Source organism: Limulus polyphemus, unplaced genomic scaffold (genome assembly GCF_000517525.1).
Source record: "Limulus polyphemus unplaced genomic scaffold, Limulus_polyphemus-2.1.2 Scaffold1124, whole genome shotgun sequence".
Taxonomy (NCBI): Eukaryota; Metazoa; Arthropoda; class Merostomata; order Xiphosura; family Limulidae; genus Limulus; species Limulus polyphemus.
This window is the reverse complement of record NW_013666734.1, coordinates 252,633-265,013: the sequence shown is the minus strand read 5'-3', so window position 1 is coordinate 265,013 and position 12,381 is coordinate 252,633. Positions and strand designations below refer to the sequence as shown.

General features: G+C 33.2%; 1 protein-coding gene across 1 annotated transcript in view; it reads left to right on the top strand.

The window, feature by feature from the left end:
* Window positions 1–12,381, top strand: part of LOC106462245 (transportin-3-like) — a 92,980-nt gene that overhangs the window by 43,005 nt on the left and 37,594 nt on the right. Inside the window, exons 9-13 of the mRNA XM_013922144.2 lie at window positions 1,174–1,274; window positions 2,551–2,626; window positions 8,494–8,556; window positions 8,840–8,986; window positions 9,534–9,641. Of these exons, the coding sequence (XP_013777598.1) occupies window positions 1,174–1,274; window positions 2,551–2,626; window positions 8,494–8,556; window positions 8,840–8,986; window positions 9,534–9,641 (495 nt within the window). The remainder of the gene's footprint in view (window positions 1–1,173; window positions 1,275–2,550; window positions 2,627–8,493; window positions 8,557–8,839; window positions 8,987–9,533; window positions 9,642–12,381) is intronic.

The window sequence follows — 12,381 nt, the reverse complement described above, 5'->3', positions numbered from 1 at the left end:
GGAATTGATATTGATGCTCTGAAGACGCTTGTTGAGTCTAACCCAAGGCAACACACTCTTGAAATGGCCCTGAAATTGCATGTCTCTTATGAAACAATACGTAAATATGTAAGGAATATGTGAAAACTCCTTAAAGAAAGTGTTTGGGTGCCTCATGAACTCTCCAATGATCATTGTTTCCACATGTGAATGTTGCTTCATCTTTTCTGGCATGTAATGTGTATGAACCATTTTTGGATAGAATTGTCACCAGTGGTGAAAAATAGATTCTTTATGCAAATATTAAATGCCAAAAACAATGGACTCCATCTACAGAAAGTGATGCTTTGCATTTGGTGGAACATCAAAGGAGTAATTCATTTCGAACTCTTCAATCCACAGCGAACTATCAATGCAGAGATCTATAGTCAGCAACTGGAATGTTTAAATCAAGCCTTTCATCAGAAACACCCTTCACTCATCAATCGGAAAGGTGTTCTTCTTCTCCATGACAATGCATGTCCACATGTGGCACGTTTGATGCAACACAAGATTATGGAGTTGGGTTGGGAAGTTCTCTCCCATCCACCATATTCTCCAGAAACGACACCATCAGATAACCATCTTTTTCATTCGTGTCAACACCATCTTAATGGGAAAACGTATACAAATGTGGAAGGTGTTAAAGAGGACATCGGCATGTTGCTTTGCTTCAAAGCCGCCAAGTGATTTCTTTAATCAGGGCATTAACAACCAGATAGTAAGATGGAAAATCATCATCAATAAGAATGGAGATTATTTCATTTAATAAATGTTTTGTTTTGACATACAAGTTGTTTGGGTTTTTTCACATAAAAAAAGGGACATTAATTTCTTGAGGACCTAATACGTTACAAGCATAGACCAAATGATCATAGAATAACATATTTTTTATAGAGAAAGTTTTAGGAAGAGTCTGGGAATTTCATTCTTCCCAAGTTATGGGAACTGTAATTTTATCTTTTGAATGATACTACACAAATTTGACTGATACGCTGTTTCGTGCTCTGAAACTTGGAGGTAGAATTATGCTATGTTTGTAGATAGTTAAATAGAAAATTGCCAAGTTAGTTTCTATGGCTTTGAATTAAATATAAAAATTAAAAGATGATAATTTCCCAGTGGGATCATAATATGTTGATTCACATATTACAGGCTGTGGAAAAAAATTACTCTCTTGCACATAACTTGTTTCATGGTGTATACAAAGTTGTGGATGCTTATCACATGTCAGTAGCTAAGGAGGATATTGACAAGTAAGTTCAGAAAACAGTCATCATTTTTTTTATCTTGGGTTATCGGTGCACATTTATAGCAGTTGTTACCTATATAAAAGTTGTGTTAAGCTTCTTATTACAAGTTAGTAGTGTATGAATACATGGTTTTGTTTATTTGACATAATCATTTAATGTATAAAGTTTGGTAGGTTTCAGATTAACCTCTTGCTTTATTTTAAGTTGTCATAACAGAAACTGAAGTTGCTAGTTTTTTCATGTATTAAAACATTTCACAACCTTCAACTTCAGGTAAAACAAACTAAGTCCTAGTGCCAAGTTTCTTCACCTTTGTGTATAAACATTTTTTTTTAAGAAATAGAAAACATATTACAATATAAGATTGAGTTCAAATTCACAATTACACAAACATGCTTTTATGAAACACAAGTCTGAAGACAGTATATCTAGATATATTTAATAATAATTCTTCACATATATTTTTAACAATGAATTTTTATTTTTGGTAACTAGCACCACCATCAAATATATTTTTACACATGTGTAATGACTCATCTACAACTAATACACAACTTTCATGTAAATTTGTATATGCATTATATGTGTTTTTCTTTGTAATTTTTATGATCACATAGCATATTCTGGGAAGTGTCTTTTGTTGTCCAGTGTTTATTAATGCTGTATCAAATCAAGTGTCATAAGCTTTAATACTAACTGTTTTACATTGGCACTTTAAAGTTCTAAAAGCTCTGTTTAGAATGTGTTATTACTGTTAACGTTGAAACTTGTAGTGTTAGGCTCCAACAGCTTTTATGTATTTTTACAGTCAGTTAATGTTGCCTCTTGCAGTGTTAGGCTCCAACAGTTTGTATGTATTGTTTCAGTCAGTTAATATTGACTCTTGTAGTGTTAGGCTCCAACAGTTCATATGTATTATTACAGTCAGTTAATATTGACTTTTGTAATGTTAAGCTCCAACAGTTTGTATGTATTATTACAGTCAGCTAATATTGACTTTTGTAATGTTAAGCTCCAACAGTTTGTATGTATTATTACAGTCAGCTGATATTGACTCTTGTAGTGTTAGGTTCCAACAGTTTGTACTTGAATGTTTATACCTTGTAATTTAAGGCTCCATCAGTTTATGTTAATACTTTTAATCTAAGGTTCCACCAGTTTGTATTTGATATTTAGTGATTAATAGTGACATTATTATATAACGAAAGCATAGAATTAACTGTTGGATTTTGATTTATTAGCCTAATAAAAGCATCTATATGTAAACTTGTATTTTCAGGTCAATGAATTATTGTCGTATGTTTACTGAGCTAGCTGAGTCTCTTCTGGATGTAATTATTTTATCACCAGGACAAGTAAGTTATTTGCTTCTCTTCTGTATTGTAATTAAATATCATCAGGTCAAACTGGTTATTTTTTATTAATATTATGGAAACATAAGTTTGTTACATCTTTTGCTTTTAGATGTAATTATTGTGTCATTAGAACAAATAAATTATACTTTTCTCTTTAAACAGAATTTTTATTTCACCAAGTCCAGTAAATTGTATTCTTCTATTCTGAATGTAATTATTGTATCATCAGGCCAGTGGGTCGTATTTTTCTATAATGGTTTGAATTACTGTATTATCAGGTCCAGAAAGTTATATCCTTCTCTTCTGGATGTAACTTTTATTATCGTAAAGCTCAGTGAGTTATATTCTTCTATTCTTGGTGTAATCATTATATTACCAGGACTAATTATGTTATATCCAGCTCTTCATTTACTGTATATCATCAAGATATTTAACATTTACTCTTTTATTGTAAATGTAAGTATCACCTTACTAGGTTTTATCATCGGAATAAGATTTATGATCAAAATATCTAGGTTGCCAAATGGAAACAATTTGAATTATGAATGAAAACAAATCTGACTTATATCAAAAATATGTCTATTGCTCGGTCAGTGGTATGTTCACAGACTTTCATTGCTAAAATCCTGAGTTTAATTCTCAATGGTGGACAGAGCACAAATACTTCATTTTATAGCTTTGGAATAAAAAATACAAACAGATAAAAATTATATTGATATTAGGCTTTCTTCCATGTGTTAATATTAGCTTCAATTATTATCTCAAACAATTTGAGCAGTACTTTTTCTACAGCTAAAAAATCTGGTAAGTTTTCAGACAATGGAGTGGAATATCTACATGTTCAACTATGATTATTCAAACAAGGTCTTCAGATCACTGTAAAAGTGTCCTCAAAATATGAATAAGTGCTCATAACCGATATAGCAATAGCATGCCCATAAAGTACAACAGTCAACAATACTCTTGTTAATGTACTGTGCTAAGTTATATAACACACATAAATAATGTTTACAAACGTATCAATATAGTTGTACTGGAGAAATTCTAAACTTCAATTTAGTAGTAAATCAGCTTAAACACTAATTAAAGATTAATGCTATCATGTTCATTGGAAGAGGATAAAACATTTTTAATTCACTGATGCCCTTAAAACCAAACATTGGATACTATTCACTTTTTTGTGTTTATGTGATGGACTTTTTAAACTGACGAACTGGTTGTTTTCTGTCCTGATAATCTGGATGTTGTTCTACTGAATGTTTCTTAACATGTTAGCAAAAGTGGTCAACAACAGCGTATTATTATCTTTAAGTTATAGATGTTTTGAATTTTATACCATACCTGCATAAAATACCCATGTTCTGCTGCAGAATTCAAAGGCTCTCTCACGATTCACAGAGGGTCCTAGTGTACTGATCAAGTTCCTCCATTATCCCCAATTACTTTTCTAGCTACCATTAGAAGGATCCATACCTGGAAGAAAACCTGTTATGAAACCTGCCTGTGGTACTTGAGCAAGTGTGTCAAATTTAGTCATGCTAGCTTGTGAGTGGGAGGTATGAACACAGTTTCAAACATAACCCCCCCAACATACAAAAGGGGCCATGAACATGAAATACAATGCCAGATTCTGGTTCAGCAACCCTGAAAATGTAATTTTAGACCACATCATATTTGAGTGATCTTTCAGCCATGTTTTAGTTCTCTTTTGTACTCACTTGCTAGGGGAGCTGCACCATGTATAAAAGGGGCATCACCTGGGCCATAAAACAAGTTTTGTCCTGCTAGCTCAAAAACTATGGGAGGGATGAGCTGGACAGAAATACAATACATACATAGCAAATATGGTACCCCAGGGATTTACAGGAACACAAAATCCAATGCCACAGAGCTTAAAGTGCTCCAAGTTGTTTATGAACCATGGCTAGGTCTTAAAAATGGATTTGAATGTTTCACTCGTGTGGACAACCATTGGATGAATGGATGTCAGACAATTACAGCAGGCTACTACAAATTGGCTTCAATTAACAGAAATGTGGAAGTATGCAGTTGCTGAGGTACCTAGATAATACAGGCTGTTATCTACAACAAGCAAATAAGTGTTACTTGTTATTTCTGTCTCACTGTAATCTTACATTACATGTTCCAGGACTGAATCAGATGCCTGTAGTTTTTGGTAGTGTGCAGACAAATAGAAACAAACTTCATGAATCTAATCTCTATGCTAAATGCTCAGTGAGATGCATTCTGATCACAGCAAGAAGGTGGTACCAAGGATACATGTATTGAACCAACTACATGTGGAGCAATATTTTTCTTTCAGATAAATTGTACTTTAGTTTTTAGCAAGATAATTGGCATTTTAATCTGGGGAGAATCTGGAAACAGATCCAACCCTTTTTCATACAGGAATGTGGAGAAGAAAATAATGACAGAGTAGAGTTGCCTGAATTTCAGTTCCATAAAGCATGAATAGGATGCTCTGGAAATAACTATTTTAGAGAAATGATTAGGTCATAGTATTGTAAACATACAGACTTTGAACAACCTATTGGTACCAGGCTGCCTTTGTTGTTCTTGGTGACCTTGTTCCTCATTGAAGCAAAATGTCATAAAATGTAAAGATATAAAAACCACTGTTACTAAATGTTCATTAACGATCTTAAACTAATTGACCAATTATTTGCATTTTAAATGACAGACATCATATGCCTGATAAGTATAAAAATAAAAGTATATGAAATGAGGAGGTGACTGATGCTATTTTTCAACAGTGGTTTTCGCTTTATCATAGTTAGAATATCAGTTCCACTTAATCTTTAATTACATTTTGAAGTGTAATTTAATTCATAAGGAGATAAAAATGTAGTAACTTGACTTTTTTTTTTTTAAAGAGGTTATTTATTTCAGCAATAATATTAAGTAATAATATTTTTTTTTTGAAATTAAGAAAATGTAGGACCTTCTTTTTAACCCTTTGAGTCACTGGTAGAGACATTAGTTTTTGGAAATATTTCCGCAAATATTGCTAGTGATAAATAATGTCTGTTTTAGATATCTATTTAGTACTGGTAACCTCTTTATTGAGGAACTCTGCTTTACATAAAGTTACAAGACATAGACTTAATTATAATAGTATGGTTTGATTTAAGTTTTTTTTCTATTGTACATCTTTGTTTTTTATTGTTTTTGATTGCACTTTTTAGTATTTCTGAACAATTGTAACAGAAATATAAAGTTTATATGACAAACAGTCCCTATATACAAGTCACTTAAAATTGCTACTCTGTCTTTCTCTAGTGTCACTCCGAGTTGCTGTCTTCATTGACTTCATCCCAACTTGGTTCTTCATCCTCGCTAATTTCTTCTTGATTTTTGCTGGCTCCAGTCCTGCCATTGCTTGCAGTTGCCAGATTTCACTTCATTCTCAGTCTAAGCTGTTGCTTTTTTTTCTCTGTTGTTACTTATTCAATTCCTCATCTTGGAGGGTGGAGATTATAATGCATAGTATCAATACTAGCTGTTTGTCCTGCTATTAGGCAGTATTGTTTTTATGTAACTGAATATCTTTGAATTAAATATACAAACAACTGCAGTAGATGGAAAGTGTAACTCTCAAACAGAAACTTTAGCTTGGTACCAGTCCTAGGAGCTTTCTATCTTGCTAAGATGCAGTAATCATACTGACTTTGATAGGACTTCCTTGCTTCATAATTTGTGTCCTGCTCTGTATTCAGCCAAATCAATGGAACAATGTTGATGATATGCTAAGCTTCTTTCATGATTATGCTCTTGTGAAACAACTACTGAATTCATGTTGGGGATATGCTGAACTATCTTCATGATTATGCTCATATGATACAACCACTGGGTCCATGTTGGGGATATGCTGTACTATCTTCACATTTATGCTCATTTGATACAACCACTGGATCCATGTTGGGGATATGCCGTACTATCTTCATGATTATGCTCATTTGATACAACCACTGAGTCCATGTTGGGGATATGCTGTACTATCTTCACATTCATGCTCATTTGATACTACCACTGGATCCATGTTGGGGATATGCTGTATTATCTTCATGATTATGCTCATTTGATACAACCGGTGGATCCATGTTGGGGATATGCTGTACTATCTTCATGATTATGCTCATATGATACAACCGGTGGATCCAAGTTGGGGATATGCTGAACTACCTTCATGACTATGCTCATATGAAACAACCAGTGGAAAGCAGAAACCTTAGAGACTGGAAATTATTGTCTTTATGTACTGTTCTTCGTCTGTTAACAGGGATGATTGTTGCAAAGTTTCTTGATAATTGTCTTTTTCTTTTTGACAATAGAGATAAACAGTATTGATTTGTCAACTCAAGTTTTGTGGCAGCATGCAAGTTTGGTTGCATTAGATCTAGAACTTCAATCATTTACACCTTGTCTGGGTGACTTAATGCATTGAAAATCCATGTAGGTCTAATGTTTTTGTTGTAGGCATTTCTAAAATTTCATGAAATATTTCCTCATTACAGTAACACTGTTGACAGAATTTTGGTTACAAAATGTGCACTGATCAGTTATTTGTAAATTGACTTGCTTCATCTTGAAACAGTGTCACCATTTTATGGTTTGTACATTATTGCAGTTTTAAGTAAAACAAAATATATTAGTTGAGGATGCTAAAAGAAATGAAAAAAATTAATTTTGGACAAGTAAATAATTAATAAATAAATTTGCAGACCAAGTATAAGTTTCTTTGTTGAAAGATCACCTATGTTGTAGACTTATTCTAAACAATCTGTGTAACCACTTATAATTCACAGTTAGATTCTTCCCTTTCCTGTGTCTGAATAATCACAATATTTGAGAAACTTAAAAAATGATTTAGAAAAATTAATTCAAAAATATAGTAACAGTAACTTTTACAGTAGGCAAGTTCTGATATTAATGATTACAACGTTTCTGCCCATAAAGTACCTGGTGATGACCCAATACTATGGGTCGAAACATTGTAATGATTAAAATCAAAACTTGCCTTTTGTTAAAGCTGCTGTCATTGTGTTTTGAATTAATTATTCAGTTCAATAGGTTCATCACTAAACGATGAGTTAGAAAGTTGTGGAATACAAAATGGCTAGAAATTTCCAATAACTTTGTAGTAATTTCAGCTACTCACACTAGGCTTATGTGCTAAGCTAGTAGTAAATTGTAGAAACTCCTAATCTCAGAAGAAAGGGTTAGGCCTAAGTTAACACAGAAAGTAAACTATATTAGACACACTTAGATTAAAATATCTATTAAAAATAACTGGCAAGTAACCAATAAGGCAGTCAAAAGCATTTCAAACCTCTAACTCTGACTAAAAATGGAGAAACAAAAAAAAATTATGTGAAACAATGAAAAATATACTTAGAATAACTTACTCCTCACAATAAATAATTTTAAGTAGAGTCTTAAGGAGTTTGTGTCTTATAGCATGTAGCTTACCAACTTAATCTATTTCAATCACAATAATTAGAAATTAAGTTGCTGCATAAAATGCTAAAAGTCATTGAAAAATACCTTGTGTTAATATTTCTGACTCACTTTTCTCTTGACTGATCTTTCTCATTGTATTTATAATTTTCTTGTGTTTGTATTAATAAGTTAATAGCTTGACACTCTTGTATTAGTTAATAGTTTTTAATGTGTTTTCAGAAGATATTTACCTATCTGTAAAGATACAAGTCAAACTCAGTTTACAGATTAAATTGCCTCATTCTCCTTTTATCTTGCTTTGAATAGTTTATAAAGTAGAAATGTCCTATTGAAATTGAGTGAAATACCAGATGTTATTTATAGTCCCATTTGTTTCCTTTTACCAGAACTTAGGAGATCTGAGGACATTAGATCTTCTTCTCATTTGTGTAGGTCACCATGACTATGAGGTGAGTTATGTGTTAAGGAGTTTTAATTAGCTTTACTCTAAAAATATGGATATCTGATGTTGAAGGGAATAATTATAAAAATCAGATTGAAGATGAAAAGGATTGAGAGCATTTCTTTGTTTAGCTACTAAAAACATCATTTGTTAACTTTATTAACAGGATTTCAGTTCATATTTTTGGTAATTTTGATCAGTTATTAACTAAGTATAGTAGAAATACATAAATTATATTCATGTCACTTGGTGTATTTAAAAAATGAGAATTAATGTATTATGTTTTATAGGTAGCTGAGATAACATTCAACTTTTGGTATAGACTGTCAGAAATTCTGTTTAAGAAAAACAATGACCATTTGAACAGACTGTTTCACCCCTATATTCGAAGGCTAATTATTTCATTGGCCCAGCACAGTCAGATGGAACCTGACCATGTTAGTTTTCTTTTTTGTATGTTATTCTCTTTCACATTGATGTTATGTTTTTACAAGATGTATTCAAGCTTAAAGGTTAGAAAGTAATATGATTTTGGAGTAAACCTTTTTGGTAGAAGTATACAGCATCTCTCAGTTGTGCATACCTATGTTCCTTTGTTTAAATGACTTTTAAATTCCTCTCACAACTTTTAATGAAACAACTTGATATTTGCTCTTGGCTCCCACAGAATAAAAACTAAAAACAAAAGTGCAAAAATATTTTATCATCATGGATAAAGACGATTATTGAGAAATAATAACAACCCACAGTAGTTTAAATGAGTTGATTTTATTACTTTGAAATTAGCATATAAACCTTTTTTCTATATAAGGAGAGCTAAATAGAGATTTTGTTACAAAATTAATTTAAGTTTCAGAAAACAAGACTAATAATTTTTTATACATTTTTGGATTACTACCAGTTTGGTGGTAATAAAAGGGCATAGTATTATGATGTGTGGCAAGAGTTATTATGAACCTTGAACTGTTTTTATGTACTATTCAGGAGGGGATTTTAGAAGAGCATGATGATTTTGGAGAGTTTCGTTCTCGAGTGTCTGACCTGATAAAAGATATTGTGTTTATTGTGGGATCATCAAGTTGCTTTAAAGAGGTAATACAACTTGTTTAATTATAAGTAATAAGAATTTTTTGGATAATAAACAGGAAGTAATGTGTGGTATGGGAGCATGAAAATTCATAATATTTAAAGTTATCATTATATTTTTGACTTTTTAATACTGATTTAATAGTTTATATTACTTTGTATACAAAATAGCTTCTGCAGTGTTGAATAAAAGTATATGTTATCATTCATAATATACTTAAAGAGGAAAAACTTTGCTATCATATTAAAAAATTGGTTTCAATGCCATTGTATAAAACATGCAAAACTTGGACCTTTCCTATGCCAAATGAAGTCAGTATGACTGAACAAATCATCAACCGTGTGTGATTAGTTTTGTTTCAAGCCTCTAAGGGTAACCTAATTTTTAGTCCACCTTATATTCAATGGTTGAAGTTCACATTCTGTTCTTTTGTTACATTTTCATAATTGAAGATGTAGTGGCAGTTCATTTTTTTCTGGTTAAGATATTTTAGCATTATTAGTTTGAATTCTAACTGGAAATGGAGGATGATAGGGAAGAAACTACAGGTAAGCACCCTTTTAAACAGCGGTTGATAATACTTCTGATGTTGTAGGTTTTAGTGTTGAAGCATTATAATATTCTTCACTGGAGAGTCTACTAGTGATTGGTCCAGTATATCCCTGGTTTCACCTTGGATAAGTGAACTCGTATATTACAGTGTTTTTAAAATATTGGAAACCTTTTTGAAGTAGAAGTTGAGAATATTAAAGTAATACTTAGAAGAAATTGTTTTCTGAGATGATAACTCATCTTTTCACACAGAAGCTCTATCTTCCTCATGTGTCTACCTATGAGATTTGCATGCCACTAGCCTTGGGGTTACTTCCACATAAATTCACGTGTCCTGTGCAAGTGATGATATTACTCACACAGGCTCTATCTCTAGTAAAGCATTGGGGGATCGTTGACTGAGGACGATGTCACATCCATTGTGTAGCATGTTAAGGGGTCCATTGTACATGCTAAACCTCCTGTTACTGTCCATTCTTCTGATGTTCCTTCTCCTCATTTTGAGTTTGAACAAGAGCAAGACAAATTTGATCGATTGTTCTCTCTTCCTGAATGTCTATTGGGTACCTCCCTATTGGTGGAAGAGAGTCCACACTATTTCAGGACTTGATTTCTTAGATGTGCTCCTTTTGTTCTCTTTCACCCACATCTTATGATTCTTCATGTTCTTTTTAACATGACTATAATCTCGAGATTATTTAGTTCTTCCTCCCGCATCTGACATTTGGATTCGTGCTGACTCCTTTCTTGAACAATGTTGTAACCATCACCATATGCCTCATCCTCTTCACCTTATTTGATTATCATGTCCTTTCTCTTTCATGATTCACAATCTTTGGAATCTCTGTTGCTTGCTTGGGGAGCAGTCCCCTTTTCTTCTGTTTTGTTCTCCAGTGCTCACTTTTCATGTCTTCATCTTTTTCTCACCACCCTTCTTCATTACCTCTCCTCCCTGCATCTTATGTCTGAGGTGCTTCATTGTGCTCCAGGGGAAGTTTATTCTTTTTATTGCTGTGGCCCCTATCACTACTTCTGCCTTATCCCTATGTACCTGGTCCCACTGCTGTTGGAATGTGTTAGGTAGGGACACACTCCTTACTAATGTATGCCTACCTGTTTCCTATCTGTATGATCTTCGTCAGGCTCCTTTTCTTCATCCTGATGTCTTTGGTGATGTTCTTGACTCACTGGAGGCCAAGGCTAAGGTGGCCTGACACCAGTCCTTATTATCTTCTCTGGTTTCTCACATTTCACAGCCCTGCTTTTTCAACTTCTGTCCCTTGACAGGGATTCTATCCCCCCCCCCCCCCAAATGACTACTTTAAGTTCTTTCATACATCTTTTTGGTGCCTATCCTTTTGGCTAGGGAACTGTGGGTGCCTATCTGTCTTAGTTTGCCAACCTTTGGTCACAGTTTTATACTGACAGATGGGTTCTTCAAGTCATCACCCATGGTCTTGTTTCTTCACTTTTCTTCTCCAATCATCCTTCTATTCCCATTTCCTTTTCTCCTCCCTCCAATCCTGTCTATCTCTAGTGTCTCGAGGGGGGTTGTATCGAATTTTTCAGCCAACTACAACATCGAGACTGGAGACTGGAATCTTGCAATTAACCTCTCATCTCTAAGACACTTACTGATTGTTTCACATTTCCAGATGGAGAATTTCTTTTCTTTCTGGTAGCTCTTTTTTCCCCATACTGTGGAGGACCAAGGTTGATGTTTTGGATGCTTTCCTCCAAATCCTGATTGCCCCACTTTCTCCAGATGTTTTCCACAGTTTGTTGATTGGAATTTCATCTTCCAATTCTATGCTCTTCCCTTCACCATAGCATCAGCCTCTTATCCCTTTCGAGACAGGTTACAGGTGAAAGGCCATGTCATCTCGTTTGTTGACTCACATTAAAAAGTTTATTGAACTATTATTTCATGAATTTATGTCAATAACTTTGATATCAAACTGTAAATTATAATTCAAATTTTAGTACTATATATTACTCAATTTCTTATTTGAAAAGCAAATATTAAAAAAAAGAAGATAAACATTGATTTTTGTGTGCCACGTGGTATGTTGAAGGCAGCACTGGTTGAAATTAGATGTTTGTGAAGTCAAAATACTAAGTTTATAGTTTCGTACGAATTAAAAACCCAAATTATCAATATTGACAAGCTAGAATATAAAATAAGAGCCTCTT